General features: G+C 38.3%; 2 protein-coding genes across 3 annotated transcripts; both read right to left on the reverse strand.

Annotated features, from left to right (window-relative positions):
• Window positions 1-243: 243 nt before the first annotated feature.
• On the reverse strand, window positions 244-4390 carry ptger3 (prostaglandin E receptor 3 (subtype EP3)). The gene is made up of 2 exons (XM_037770718.1): window positions 3439-4390; window positions 244-1613 (listed from the first exon to the last, which is right to left on the reverse strand). The coding sequence occupies exons 1-2, from the start codon at window positions 4294-4296 to the stop codon at window positions 1287-1289; spliced, it is 1185 nt and encodes a 394-aa protein (XP_037626646.1). The 5' UTR covers window positions 4297-4390; the 3' UTR covers window positions 244-1286.
• Window positions 4391-6886: 2496 nt separating this feature from the next.
• Window positions 6887-13070, reverse strand: zranb2 (zinc finger, RAN-binding domain containing 2). 2 transcript variants are annotated; one of them, XM_037770502.1, is made up of 10 exons: window positions 12854-13070; window positions 12135-12181; window positions 11905-12013; window positions 10913-10995; window positions 10748-10824; window positions 10061-10228; window positions 9818-9975; window positions 8695-8754; window positions 8061-8204; window positions 6887-7824 (listed from the first exon to the last, which is right to left on the reverse strand). In XM_037770502.1, the coding sequence occupies exons 1-10, from the start codon at window positions 12907-12909 to the stop codon at window positions 7767-7769; spliced, it is 960 nt and encodes a 319-aa protein (XP_037626430.1). In that variant the 5' UTR covers window positions 12910-13070; the 3' UTR covers window positions 6887-7766. The 2 variants fall into 2 exon arrangements, with proteins under 2 accessions (XP_037626430.1, XP_037626428.1); XM_037770500.1 differs by having other exon boundaries at window positions 12129-12181.
• Window positions 13071-13844: the final 774 nt, after the last annotated feature.

The raw sequence follows: 13844 nt of genomic DNA on the forward strand, positions 1-13844 counted from the left end.
AACTCTTTCAAATCATATTCCCTCCAATTCTACCCACTGCAGCTTTAAGTGTGCCAAAAAAGCTTTTTGATAATTTAAATGTCCTGGTGCATGCAATTTGGACAGTTTAGACATGGCCGTGTATCCAAAGAGCACCTCTCTCTCTACTTATATTAATGTAACTGGTCAAAAGGCTGCACAAATTATGTTATTTTTTCCTCTCCATAAAGTTTTGGCTGGTGAAATTAGGTACATTACACATTGTGCACTTACAAAACAAGAATACTTTTAATCTGATGAAATACGCAGGGAGTGCTCAATGGCACCTTGTAACTACAGCATCAGGCCACCCTGTCATCCATCATCTCATAATATCGAACAACACAAATCTACAGCGCTTTCCCTCACACACTTCGTTCATAAGAGCAGCCTTGAAGCTATTTCTGAAAAGAAGATTGCTGAGAAAATAATTAAACAACATACCAGTGCATTCATATTCAGGAGGGAAAGTGGCAACAAACGAAATGCTTCACATTTCATAGTCCTGGCTGCTCGCCGAGGAATGCAACATACGGTATATTATAAAATTTACAACAACTGATACCCGGCAGGTAGCATCATCAGCATTCAGCGCAGAAACAACTAACTTCATATCAATGCAAACACTAATAAATAACCTTACAATCATCATTTGACTCCAGTTTAGGACTTGCATTCTTTTTCTGAATGGCCACCGTGGTTACATTTCATGTAAGATATGGCAACGGTATTTACAACTTAATATAAGCACATTTACAGTTTCTTTCTTAATTTACAGACATTCACAAAAAGAAAAAACACACTTGTCCTTTAGCTGGTTTATGGCTTCAAGTTGTTGAAAGCAATGACTCAGTTCAGAAACTAAAAAAGAGCATGAGATAAATCCCTTCCATTGAAGTCACTTAGGAGTCACCCATATTCAGTTCTTGGGCCTGGGAGATGATACCAAAACTGAGAACTGGCAATGAAGGAGTTCCCAGCTCCCACGCTGCAGCCAAATGCAGAAAGTGACACGGTCATGCAACCACATGCTGGTCAGGTGACTTTAACTGGAATTTGTTTTAAGCAAAACAAATGCACCCAGAGCAGACTTGGCTGATTCTTATTAAGATTGCAACTGAGATCTCTCTTGTCTCCCGTTGCACCATATCCCTCTGTGGAGGACGTGGGGGAACATTTTTGTCCCCGTGTTTTTCGCAACACATCCATGACAATAGTGTATCCACTTTCACATCCGTCTCTGTCCCGGCTTCCTGTCAAAGGTCGACTTAGCCACATTGTGAATTAGGATTCTTGATGCTCTCTTGCTTCTTCTGGTTCAGGGCATCCAACGCCGTCTGGGTCTCCTTCTGTTCGTCTAAAGAGCAGTTGGACACGGCGTTAGCCATGATGCAGACCTTGCGGAGGAGGATCTCCCTGAAGAGCAGATAGACCCACGGGTCCAGGATCTGGTTGAGGGAGGCCAAGCGGATCGCAGTCAGAAAAAAGTTGCAGTCTAACTGGACGTCCCGGCTAGAGGTGTGATTGGAGGTCAACAATGTTGAGTTGCAATCGTGGGAGGACACCTGGTTGGAGATCATCCTCAGCATCAGCACCTGAGGATGGCGGGAGGCACAAGCTGTTAGTACCATTTAGGACTGGCCGGGCAAATATCATGATATTTTTGACCAAATACCTCGATATCGATATTGCGACAATATTCTAGGGTTGACCATTGGTGCTTTTACAAAATTTCACACAATGAGATTTTTGATAAATAATGATCAGTAATGTTGATGTAATGACTAAGTGACTGATATTTAAAAATGTAATATGGATATCATATGAATAATACACATATGATATTGTATAAATAGTACAGTGCCCCATGAATCATATATATACTGTACATACATATACTGTATATACAGTACATATATACACATATATTGTACATACACTCTCTCCACCTCCCTACGCTCATATTTTGAATGTAATTAATTTGCCAAAAAGAGACAAAACGCACAATAAACAAAGTTAAAAAATGAATGTGACTGATACATTTTTACTGAATTTTCTATAGATATTGCGATAATATCGTTATTGTGAATTCTTTTGGCCGTGTAGTGAAAATCTGATATAGTGACAGCCCTAGTACCAATAGAGGATAATGAGGATAAATTATGTTCATTAGTGAAAATGTACCACGGAGAAAGCCTTTTAAGAGGTGGATGTTGTATTAAATGCACACTGGCTGAGAAATAACATTTCTAATATTTAATGCCACTAATCTGTAAGACAATCCTGAGCAGATACTGAATCAAACATCTGGGAGAAAGGCACTCCTACTCCCTGTAGGTACTCGCTCTCTGCCATCAGTGCGACCACAGTGCTGTGGCTTCTATTAATATCCTTTGTGGGACTATTGAAAATGTGCCTGACAATGCATGACCTCATAGCACACTGAGCAGACCCCCCAAACAGGACTCGGCTAAGTGGATTGCTCCTTAATGGAAAGTGGCAGCCGGCATTTCAAAGGAATCATACATGACAGTATTTATGGTAAGTAGTAACATGCAAGTATGGTTTGTGTTTGAGAGAAGAGAATTAGAGTAAAAGAAGTTGATTTGAATGAGTGAGTGATTGAGGGGGAAACAGAAAATGTGAGCAGCTTCCTTGTTGCCAACGGGAGATGAAGCATCTCCAGAGATCTGCAGCTGTTTGTGACAGTAAAACCCCAATTAAAACTGTGAATTATGACACTGGGCCACTTTAACATATTATATCACCCGCTATAAGATAAAAAAGAATCAAACATTAGAAAATATATGCTTGAAAGTAACAAAATAATCCAGCATTATTAGAAAAAAATTTAAAAAAGTAAAAAGAAAGTAAAAAATAATCAAGCATTATTAGAAAATATATAAAGTATATCCTCTGTAACATATTAGTTCACCCACTATAAGATACAAAAAATAATCAAGCATTTTTAGAAAATATATGTTTGAAAGTAAAAAATAATCAAGCATTATTAGTAAAAAATAAAAAAGGTAAAAAATAATCAAGCATTATTAGTAATAACTAAAGCAAGTAAAAAATAATCAAGCATTATTAGATAAATATATAAAGTATATATCCTCTGTTCCATTCTGTGCCATATTAACTATTGAGTGCATGCTGTATATAGAAATGTATATAGGCTGCAGTCGCCTATGGAAACACACCAGCAGAGACCAGAAGCTGTTGGTGACAGTAACAACCCAATTAAAACTGAGAATTATGACACTGGGCCACTTTATAATATTAGTTCAACTCCCTATAAGATAAAATATTTAAGCATTATTAGAGAATATATCTCCTCTGTTCCATTCTGTGTAACTATTGATTGCATGCTGTATATAGAAATATACATAGGCTGCAGTCGCCTTTCTAGAAACATACCAGCAGAGGAGACCAGCATATAAGGAGGACGCACATAATGCCTAACAGCTGAATGACAGTCTCCGTGGTGAGCCGTTCCCACTGCTTGGAGGACTGAGACGTGCCAGACTTTGTTTTGCACCGGATAACCAAGCCTCGGATCGTCAACACGTTGCAGGAAAGTGTAACAAGCAGAGAGAAAATCCCAAGAACAGCGAAAGTGATGGCAAAAAACACACTGCCATTGGCAGCCTTGTAGCCAGTGCTGATGAAGCACCATGTGCCCGGCCACTGGCGCGTATATTCACCCACACCTGCGACGGGCAGCAGCGCAAAGAGCAACACCAGACACCAAATGGCAGCCAAAGTCTGCTTGGTCACACTCGTCTTCATGTGATTGGAGTACCAGTGTGGGTTCGTTATCGCCATGGCTCTCTCTATTGCCATTGCGCTGGCCAAGAAGAGAGAGCACAATCCAAAAGTTGTCATGCAAACACCGAAAAAAGCGCACAATCTGCCGGATGAGTCGATGAGCTCCCATTTCATATCAGCCTGGTACACTGAAATCACTATGGGACTCGTTAAAAGCTGTCCAAACAGGTCTGTTAACGCCAGAGATCCGATGCAAAGCAAGAAGGACTTTTTCCTTTTATTCTCCTTCTTTTTGTAACTGATATACACCAGAATGAGAGCTAAGGAGTTGCCCACCATGCCGGTGATCATCATGGTGATGGAGAAACAGACCGATACGGATCCACAGCTGGAGTTCTTCTGTGTGGTGTTATTGCCTTCGCGCAATTTGGAAAAATTGAATTCCAGCATGTCTCCAGATGTGGTTTGTAAGCTCTCCAGAGAATCACAGCCGTCCATATGTGTCATCCTTTATGGAAAGGTAAGTCTATGTGCAGCAGATGACCCACGTGTGTGAAAAGCATCCTCCTCTTGTTGCGCTCCACAAACTGAATGTGGTGCGTAAAAGCGCGTCTGGTCCCTTTTTACGCGCTGGAGGCGGGACTGAAAAGACGCACTGAAGGAAGCAAATAAGATGAGGTTTTGAATATATTTACATCTGCTATATGGGGATTTCAGTTCATTGAGTTTCTGGAGATTACGGCACTTAAAATGGGCATAATAATAAGAAACAATGAATACAAAGACAACATGGGAAGAAGAGTTGGGAACACAAATAACTGATGAAGAATGGAAACAGATGTCGAGTGAAATACATAAAACAACCAGTTCCTTGTTCTGGAGAGAATTCGCTTGGAAGATAAATATAAAAGAAAACCAAGCGCCCAGAGCTGGAGAAACTGTGGTGAAAGTAATGCAAATCATTTACACATTGTTTACACATGTAGTGTATTAAATCTGTTTTGGTTAGAAATATTTAAGTACATAGAAGACTATATCAGAAAACCTCTGTATTTAAAAGCAGAGCATAAAGATGAACGTTACTTATTTAGAATACTCAGAATCACAGCACTGAAGCAAATAACAAAAGGGTGGGGAAAAAAAACTAAACCCCCAGATTTTATAAAATGGAAAAATGTAATTCAAGAAGTAACATTTATGGCAAAAGGGAACTCACAAAATAAGGAATATGGAGGGTGTTTTTGAGAAGAGATGGAGTCTAATAGAAGGAAAAATATAGTTACATGGGTTAACACGCATGCACATTATGCTTGGAGGTGACCTCACGTTAAGGAGGATGCATGTGTGTGCCCATGTAAATCATATTACTATATATTTGAGCTCCCACCCCTCCCCCTTTTTTTTATTTTCTATTAACTTATTTGTTGATTTCATTTAATATGACTCGTATTTTTGTACGATTATTGATTTTTTTTCTCTTTTAACTCTACTCTTTCTATTTGTCATTATTATTTCTCTTCTGGGTTTTGCTTTGGTTTTGAATGTTGAGGTTGTTTTCTCTTTAGTGTACTTTATGGGTTTGTCTGTAAGCTCATCTACTTAAAAGTTGGTTTATAGACTGTTGTAATTACAAACAGTGGATTGCATATATGAAAACAGCCTTGAAAAAAGTTTATAAAGAAAGAAAAGACTTAAAAAAATGAACAGATTATGGCTGTAGAGTGATATTAAACAAAGAATACATTCAAATTGATAAAAAACACACAAAAAAAACACATGCCATATCACTGGAAAGCCTAGGATGTCCTCTTTCCAATACATTAGGGGTTGATAGAGTAGGTCAAAAGAGTAAAAGGATATGCATGTGGAAAGAAATGTCCACTATAGAGGACACATGTCAATGGGCTGGGTCTCAGGAGGAAATGGTGATTTCAGTTCATTAAATTTCTATTCATAAGTAGATCTGGAGATTATGGCAATTAAAATGGGCATAACACTGTCACAGACACAACTGTTTCCGACCCACAGGAGTCAATATCCTAGAGATATTGTCTGGTGAGATAAGGGAACAAACAAACCTGCTGTTCGCCTCTTAAACTTAAGGCTAAAAAAAACACTGAAACATTGTCCTTGTGCATCTGAAAGCAGAGCTAAGGTTTACTGATTAGATTAAAAAAAGGGATTAAATCATTCAACTATACCTCCGGCTATTTATGGGAAATTAATGCAGGCCATGCATCATTTCTCATATGCATATCTGCACCACTTAATGAGACCCACAACCAACAACCTATGTGTCCAAAACTGTGCAGTAAAACAATTAATATGACAAAGTTTGAATGGCATGTTGTATCACACCCTGAAAGGAACATGTGTTGTGATGGACAATAGTTTTATATTAATTTATGTGACTTTTGGCTTGATGAATTTCCCCACTATATTAAGCACACCAATGTATTCATCCCTGAGGTTCCTCTGTTAAACTCATACCAGGAGTAGCAGCAGTAGCAAGTGCCATCTGTTGACCACAAAGAGAACAACAACACCAAAGTGTTGGGGTCATTGTTCACTATTCAACTACACAGTAATAACTGGGGCTTTCATAATTAGATTTAGGGCAAAATTAGCTATTTATATGAGCTACTAAACCTTTAGTCTAACACCAAAAGTAGCTACAAAACAGACAGTTTATATCACTGTAACGTGATTTTTTTACCTCATACACCTTCAGTGCACTGCTGTGTTAACCTTTGCTGGTATCAGAACTGTTACCATACTTGCTCTATCACTATACTTAACATAACGGCTAAATATAGTGATAGAGGTGTTATGTTGAAGTCTGTTACCCCGTTGAATAGTGTTTCCCTCCTGTTAAAGTGATAGCGAACCCCTCGGTAGTTAAGGGTCGGTTTAGGTTTAGATAGGGGAAAAAACCATAGATGTATAATTTTTTTAAACAACTTTTGTTCTATGGAGGACATACATATCGATGGGAAACAGTAGTCAACACAACACCGGGATAAATTACACACATGAGCTATTTTACTTCCCAGCCTTACCTTGGCTAAATCAAAACGCACAAGGAAGTAACAAGAAACAATGTCGACAGGAGTTTATTTACACGTGTACATTTGAGTTGTTCCACCAATAAAAAGGACTGTATTGCCACATTCTACCATGAATCGGGACATAATGTATGGTGTGTTTTATTATTCTGGGGTGTACTAATCTGGGGCACGAATATCAGTAATTTCTTGAATTCATTTAGTTTCCCAAGTGACAAATGAAGAGGAGTAACTGAGTGGTAAAACAGGTGACAATTGTGTCAAGAATAAAAAAAAAAAAAAACAACACTAAACACCTCAACCAAAGAATGTTGAATTTACTGCCATTTAGTTAATACAAGCAATATCAAAAAAGTAAAATACTTACCTTGAAAACACAAAATATATATTTATCAAGAAAATAAAAAGGGGCCAAAATTCATTGCTACGTCTGTTATTTCTTAATTGGTGCTCAAGTACTTCAACTTCATGTTGAAGAATGTATTTATTAAAAAAATAAAGATAATCTCAAATGTTTTCCTAGGGCCAAAAAAAATAATTAAAAATGTTTACTTGAATGTCTCCACAGATGAGTAGAATAAAATGTACTGCCATGAAGATATGGGTTTTAAAATGCCTCTTCAAAGTATATTTGATTTTCTTATGGGACCAAACATTTATGTTTATTGGACACCTGTAGTTAGACACTTGTCACAGATTGGGGGTGTATGTGGTTTTAGAAAGGGAGCTTGAAATGATGGGTAACAGCAGAGAGAAGAAGAAGTCATGTTGCCGCTGTCTTTTTTTTGAGGGAAATAAGACTTTGCTATGAAAAAGGACAGCATACTGAAATGATGTGGTTGTTTTCCTTGCAACCCAACATGCACTTTCCTACTAAGGTTCCTTTGTCTTGTTTTAAAGGCTGTAATAAAGTTATTCCTTTTTTGGACTGGAGCCAGAATGGGAGGATCCAGAGGACTGTCCGCGGCGCCTGAAATCACACAAACACCATGGGAAGAAATACAAGGTCAGCGGGCCCAGCTATTAACATTCACTTATGCATACTTGAAACAAGTACGAGGTCCAAGAATATTTAAAAAACAACAAAAAAAACAATATAACAAGGCAAAATGTGCACATATTTCTGTAAATCTGATTTCCCATAATCGAGGCGACAGATGGCTAATAATAATCAGTGCCAGTGTGGTATTCCACAGAAACCCAAACCTTTCGGACGAACGTGATCTAGAACGCCTCCGCTTTCTCTCTCCAGATGAGGACCTGGAGCGACTGCGCTTCTGTCCCCTCTCAGGTGAGGAGGAGGGTGAGCGGGACCTCTTCCGGGGAGAGGAGCCCTTTCCAGAACTGGATCTTTTGGGGGGGGAATAAACCAAGCACCGAGGTCAGTAAGGTCAAGACAGAGTCTCATCAGCGTGGGTATTTATCAAGCTTCTCTGATTAACTATATTTAATGGTACTGAGAACATGTTTAGCCTCCTCTGATTATATTGAAAGCCAGCACCGATCCTGAGAGACGCTTGATGAAGACCCAAGTTGTCTATTCAGACTTTTGCTCCTCGATAGCACTAAAACTCATTTCCGGTTCGTCAAACCTTGTACTTTTTGCACTCCCTAATTGAAACTTGAAATAACCCTACATCAAATGATTCAAAGCCGTCGGGCAGTTTATGAATTTTCCTAAGACCAAAATTACAATCTGCAGATTGAGAAAGAGGACTGTAGTGGAGTAAGCACTATCCAGTCTTTGTTCAAACTTAAAGCTAGGGAATAGGACTGTTGTGGAGCTTTCAGCCCCATACATACACTCTCTAAAGGAGAGAGTGCATGTCACCTCATTCACCTGGAGTGGGACCTCGAGCGAGATCCAGACCTGGAACTGGATGAGCTTCTCGAGCGGGACCTGAAAGACAAAAAACAGAACCTTTCCAATATTTTCTGAACAAGAGAAACAGCTCGATGGTTCACACAGCAATGCACAGACAGATTTAACAGCGCTTAAGTCAGGGTTAGCATAGTAAACTAAAAACTAAAATAAGCTGTGAAAAATAGTTTTGGTAAACTGAAACTAAATAAAAACTAAATGAAGAAAAACTAAAACTATATTTCCTGGTTAAAAACTAATAAAAACGAACAAAAATTCATTTCAGTTTTTTAAAGCTATATGACTACCCAAAAAAAAAAGACGGCATGAATTTCTGCCAACTCTTTTGACATTGAACCACAGAAATTGAATGACATTCCAAACAGCGCTATGCTGCAATTGCTTCACATCGGACCCTGAAGTAGCGCCAAGATTAAACATTTTACGTTATGGCCATTCCTACTCAGTTCTCCAACCATGTTGTATTTATGTATATAGCTACATACTTCTGAGACATCATACCTGGCCGTAACAAAAACAAACTAAAAGTTCTGTAAAACGAAAAACTAAGAATATAAAAGCATTTCTGAAAAACTGAAAGTAAAACTAAATTGAAAAGTCAAAACTATAATAAAATAAAAAACTAATTGAAAATTAAAAACTATTATAACCTTGATTTAAATATTGAGTATTTGAGGAAAACTATTTTTGCTTTACTATAACATAACTGATGAGTAAGTATTCTAACTAACAAAATATGCATATGGGGGTTTGGAGAAATAACCCAGAAAATAGAAGAACAACTAAAACCTGTAGAGGTAACAAACAGAGAACCAGTGTGCATTTCAAGACTACAATATGAACAATGCATTCTTTCCATCTAGGCGTTTCAAAACAAAAACATAAAAAGATATTATCCAGAAAAAGATATTCAGCCTGCACATCAAGTTTCTAAAACCACAGAAGGGGAGGGGTTGAGAAAACAGAAAACAACAAATCAGCAGAACAGGACATGTAATTGATGTTGATCAGTAAATCAGAAGGAAGATTGAGCTGATACTGACATTTTGCCCGGAGTTACCCTTGACCTGTACCCTTTTACCTGGACCTCGACCGTGAACTGGAGCTGGAGGAGCGCGAGGACGAGCGGGAACGGGACGAACCCGAAGGGCTGCCCTTTTTCTCAGCTGGCTTCCCCTCCTCATCACTGGCGTCCAGGTCGTACTTTGACAGGTCTCCATCGTCATCTTCTTCATCATCCTGGAGAGGAAGTGTTTAATATGTCATTGTTATTGGCTACTATTGTAATATTTGTTCTTTTGAACTTCCAGCTCCAGCCACTTACATCCAACTTGTATTTGGAAAGGTCACCATCTTCTTCTTCTTCATCTTCTTCCTCCTCCTCGTCAGGTGCAGCTGCAGCTACTACTTTTGCTACTTCTTTCTTTTCAGGTTCTTTTGCGGAAGGTGTGCTGTCTCTCCTTCCACGAAACTTTTTCTTTTTCCTACCAAACTGGGACATTAAAAACATAACCTCGTCAGTAAAATGACCTCCGACAACGCAAATTTAGTTAAACAGTTTCAGGACACATCAAGTTCTCCCTGCCAAACATTTGTAACAATTAATAGATTAGTTGTCAACTATTAAATTGATCAACTACTATTTTGATAATTGATTTTGAAGAAAAAAAGTAAAACTTCTCCGATTCCAGCTTCTTAAATGTGAATATTTTCTGGTTTCTTTACTCCTCTATGACAGTAAATTGAATATCTTTGAGTTGTGGACAAAACAAGACATTTGAAGACGTCATCTTGGGCTTTGGGAAACACTGATTGACATTTTTCACCAAGTTCTGACATTTTATAGACCAACTAACTAACTATAACAACTTATCGATTAATCGAGAAAATAACAGACAGATTAATCGACAATGAAAATAATCGTTAGTTGCAACCCTACTTACATGCAACTTAAAGTATGACAGCTGAAATGTTTCAATTATCAAACATTACAGTTTCAGGTACGACTCACTTCATCATATTCGCCATCAGATTCCTCCCGTTCAATGTATTCCACGTTCTCTCTTTCATTGAAACCTCCACCATAACCTGAAAGCGAAGAGGAAAAAAGGCAATCAATAACTGGTTTTCAAAAACACACAAAAAATTGGCCAACTATATATATTTGTTGAGATACCTGTCCTCTCTTCAAGCTTGGCATACTTTGGGGTGTTACACATGTTGCACTCTGACCGCCTAGCCCAATTGACATTGCCGCATCTGTATGAGGACAGGAGGGAAGGGAAATACAAATCTGTGAAAATCTCAACACATTTAAAAAATGAATAAAGTTTCAGCTTTCAAAAATGCACAATTGTGTTATGTATTTCACTCATTAGGAAAATGTCTTATCTGCTCCAGTGTCTGGTTAAACAAGCATTTTGGTAGTCCCTTATAGGGATGTCACGAGAACCGATACTTCAGTACCAAAATTCTAAAAATGTGACGGTACTCTTTTTCTTCAGTACCGAACGATGCCTGTAATGGTCATTTGATACTGGAGCGGAGGTACTGGGGATGCGATTCTTCCGGATCTAATGGCAGTATACGATTACAAGTGTTCTCATCTGCCGTGAAATGAAAGAAGAAGAACGCCGTAAGAGCACGGAAAAAAACAACAACGCGAGACGTGAAAGATGGCAGCTGCTCCAGCGCTACCTCCGCCTCAACTCGTTGAGAAAACAAATAGCATGAGTCGGGTATGGAAGTACTTTGCGTTCAAGGCGGATTTACAAGGAGTAATAATAGATTTGCAAAAACCAGTATGCGGTGCAGTAACGGTGCCGTAGTACTTTTCTTTCCAAAGGAGGAAATACTTCTAATTTAGCAAAGCACCTCAAAGACGAGACATCCAGACAATATTGTTTGTTTTAAATACTTGAAGGCTACATGCCACTGTTCTGTTTTGCAATGTTAATAGTTGTTTATTTTTATTTATGCCTCTGTTTTTGTAATGTTCAAATGTTTTAATAAAAGGAGTGCGTGTTGAATTACATGGGATTTATTGGGGGTTTTTTTATACCGTGGTATCGAGAATCGTGTAAATTCACTGGTATTGGTATCCGACTACTAGATTTCTGGTACTGTGATATCCCTAGTCCCTTTTATAATTTACAATAAAACACGTACGTTTTGCATTGCCAATCATTTGCACTGAAGAGGCCTCGACTCTTTTCAGCCAGAGTTTTCCCAATCTCTGTTCCTCCAGCTTTCATCATCTTTGCCTCTGTAGTTTTCTCTGTGGATACAAAAAAAACATTTTTTTTGTATTTAATAGTTCAACAGCTTTTTTTGTAAGGATACATTGAGCTTTCTGCAAGATATATTAATTTGCACCAAAAAGAAAAACTCACCCCTACCACATCTGTTACAACTGGTTCTTCTAGCAAAGTTCACGTTTCCACACCTGCAACAGGATAATACAGTAAATACATAGCAGAAACAGATAAGGATTGAGCTTGTTACTTCCTCATTCAGGCATAAGCTGAGTGTGCTACAAGCAGGATGAGTTAGTGTAGGTTTATTCATGTTTCATGTGCCACACATGAAAGCTGGCAGTCTTTCCATGAGCCTGTGTGTTAAGGCCTGTGCACAGGGTGACATCTGCAGCTGGCTTGTCTGTCACTTAAGACGTTTTTAGTGCAACTCAAGTGCAACATGATACTTCTGCACCTAAGTTGGACTCTTACACTCGTGACAACTTGGCTCCTGCAACACTGTAAACACCACCACCCACGATTGTAGACTCTCACCCAGCCAACACACAGAAAGCTAACTGAGCTAGCTTTCTTATCTTTTACAAGTCTGCGCACACTGACAACTTCTATTAAGACACTTAAATCACAACTATATCCTCACCCTTTAAATGCACAACTTATGTGACGTGTTATGTTGCATTTAGAGCAGGTAATGAGGTATAAATGAAGGTAAAAGTGAACTAGTTTACTCAGCTAGTCAGCGTTAGCTTGGAATGCTAACAGGCCTGAAGCTAACTAACATGCTAACACGACTTTAAGCATTAAAATAGCTGCTTTATTTAAACCAGTTATGTTAAATGTGGATTTATTCTATCACTTACTTTTTATCAGGGCAAATCCAGTCCCCGTCGCTGACTCGGAAACTCTTCCCCGACATGGTAGTGCCTGTTTAACACCGAGTGGCTCGCTGGCTGCTGGGTGTGCTCTGCTCAGTGTGTTCATGCAGCTACCAGCTAGCTGAGCTCCTCCTCATAGTCTCTACCGATGATGCCTTCAGGTGCATTCCGGTAGCGCTGTAAACTCGCCATTCTCTAGCTCGGAATTTGGAGACACGTATTTGGGATTGTGATTCCGTACACGGTGAAAGACTATTATTTTTGTACATACACAACCTTTAACTGATAAAGATCACACTACGGTCATTCTTTACATTTATATACAAAAATCACTTTACTACAAGTTCTTTATGAAACTATTAGGCTTTTCTTTACACGGAAGTACAATATTTCAGAAAACATGCGAATGCAACATTTATATGGAAGTTTTTATTGGACTTTATTAGTTGTAATCCTCAGAAGACTTTCCACAAATATGTACCATGATCTGCAAATATTTCACTATCCACAAACATGTATTATTGTATTTGTGTTGTGTAAAGTCACATCCACAAAAATACAGGGCGATTTGCAAATACGCATAACTCATAAGGTTTACATGTAAAGTGATATTTACACAAATGTCTTTTTCTTAAATTCGTAAGAGTGCTCTTGACCACTAGTAAAATGTTCTCTTAACTAAGAGAAGCGCTAAAGTAAGAAAACATTGGTGAATCCCTGAAATCAATGGGTACTAACAAAACAAGAACAAATCATGCATATGAACAGAATAAGAGAAAATGTGTTTGTATATCTCTTCCTGCATGAGACCCAATATTTTTAGGTTAAGAAATCCAGATCAAGTCATAGAAAATATCTTGTTTTAAATTAAGTGACAACTTTGTCTGATAAGTTTGCAGCACTCTTTGCTTTTGCTAAAAACAAAAAAAAAGAAAGAACGCAATTTGCATATTATATTTGCCAATTCTTATTTTCC

Source organism: Sebastes umbrosus, chromosome 5 (genome assembly GCF_015220745.1).
Source record: "Sebastes umbrosus isolate fSebUmb1 chromosome 5, fSebUmb1.pri, whole genome shotgun sequence".
Lineage (NCBI taxonomy): Eukaryota > Metazoa > Chordata > Actinopteri > Perciformes > Sebastidae > Sebastes > Sebastes umbrosus.